Below are 1,739 nucleotides of genomic sequence, written 5' to 3'. Positions count from 1 at the left end.
TGATGGCGCCTGGTAAGATGAAAGAGATAACATTGGAAATTTCAAAATTCAATTTGGATATAGTTGCTTTGCAGGAAATAAGGTGGCAAGGTAGAGGACAGATCGATAAAAAAGACTTCTCTTTGCTGTATAGTGGTACAGAAGATAGGACTGGATACGGCGGTACAGGCTTCTTCATTACGGCTGAAATGAGAAAAAAATTACTAAATTTTGAGCCAATATCGGAAAGAATGTGTATAATCAGACTGAAGGGAAGATTTAGAAATGTAACGTTGGTCTCTGTCTATGCCCCTACAGAAGATGCTGATGAGCAGGTAAAAGAAGATTTCTACGACATGTTAACAAGTAAATTAGAACGGATTAGCCAACACGATATGGTACTGGTCTTGGGGGATCTGAATGCTCAAGTAGGGAGAGAAAGTGCCCTTAGGTCAGTGGCTGGAAAATATTCACTCCATGAAGAATCCAATAGTAATGGGTTTCTAGTTGCGCAGTTTGCAGAGAGCAACAGATTGATTATCAGGAGTACCTGCTTTCCTCATAAAAGGATACACCTGGGAACATGGAAAGCACCGGGCACCGAAATTGTGAATCAGATTGATCATGTTTTAGTATCTGCAAGGCATGCCTCGGGTGTATTGGATGTGCGTACAATGAGAGGACCAAACTGCGACTCTGACCACTTCATGGTTAGAGCTGTAATACGATTTAGACTGGCCAATATACGCAAGGAGAATGGGGTGAAAAGGTGCAAGTGGGATGTCAGTAAGTTGAGGATGGATAGAGAGAGACAGATATTTCAAAATGATCTAGATAGAAAGTTTGGACAGAGCGAAATGGAAGAAGCGGATGTGAATGTTCAGTGGAAGAGGATACAGAGCATTCTAGAGAGATCTGCCAAAGAGACCATAGGGGTAGAAAAAATGGCAAGAAATCAGGAATGGTTCGATAGGGAGTGTGAAGAAGCAATTAGGGAAAGGAACGATGCTAGAAATAAGATGTTGCAAAGAGATACAAGAGGAGCTAGAGCAAACTACAATTTATTAAGAAGGAGAGCAAAATCAATTCTAAGGTCGAAAAAGAGAGAAGCAATCAAGCAAAAGATTCTACACCTACAAACATTGAGTGAAACCAACCAGAGTAAAAAATTGTACAAAGAAGTGAACTGGTTCAGAAAAGGGTTCCAGGCAAGGTTGAACGGCTGTAAAGACAAAAATGGGCATGTGGTTAGTAATGAGATGGTCTTGAATAGGTGGACCGAGCATTTCGAGGAGGTGTTGAATGAGAGAGAAGATGGACAGCCAAGCCGTCGTTTTGAAATGCCACACAATGTTGACAGGGAAGATGAAGAAACTGCAGAACCTACCATTCAAGAACTAGAGAGAGCAATAGCAGCTCTAAAGAACAATAAAGCTCCTGGTGAGGATGGCATTCTCAGTGAGATGATAAAGAGTGGAGGAGATGTATGAATTAATTTTGATGGTATGGAGAGAGGAGAAAATGCCCGATGATTGGAAGACAAGCATGATCTGCCCAATCTTTAAAAAAGGGGATAAAATGATTTGTGAAAATTATAGAGGAATCTCTTTGCTTAGCATTGCTTATAAAGCCTTCACAAATATCCTACTTCAACGGCTCACTCCTTTTGCAGAGGCAGTGCTTGGTGACTACCAAGGAGGATTTAGAAAAGGCAGGAGCACAGTGGACCAGATCTTCACATTGAGACAGGCAATGGAAAA

General features: G+C 41.2%; 1 protein-coding gene across 1 annotated transcript; it reads left to right on the top strand.

The window, feature by feature from the left end:
• The first annotated feature begins 230 nt into the window (after positions 1-230).
• Positions 231-1,469, top strand: LOC120350723. The gene has a single exon (XM_039425451.1). It carries the CDS (start codon positions 231-233, stop codon positions 1,467-1,469), a length of 1,239 nt encoding a protein of 412 aa, XP_039281385.1.
• Positions 1,470-1,739: the final 270 nt, after the last annotated feature.

The sequence above is a fragment of the Nilaparvata lugens genome, chromosome 3 (genome assembly GCF_014356525.2).
Source record: "Nilaparvata lugens isolate BPH chromosome 3, ASM1435652v1, whole genome shotgun sequence".
Taxonomy (NCBI): Eukaryota; Metazoa; Arthropoda; class Insecta; order Hemiptera; family Delphacidae; genus Nilaparvata; species Nilaparvata lugens.
Note: the sequence above shows the minus strand (reverse complement) of the source record. Positions and strands in the feature narration are given on the sequence as shown.

Coding starts and splice junctions, on each gene's coding strand:
- LOC120350723 (XM_039425451.1), top strand. CDS start 231: ATGTGTATAATCAGACTGAAGGGAAGATTTAGAAATGTAACGTTGGTC.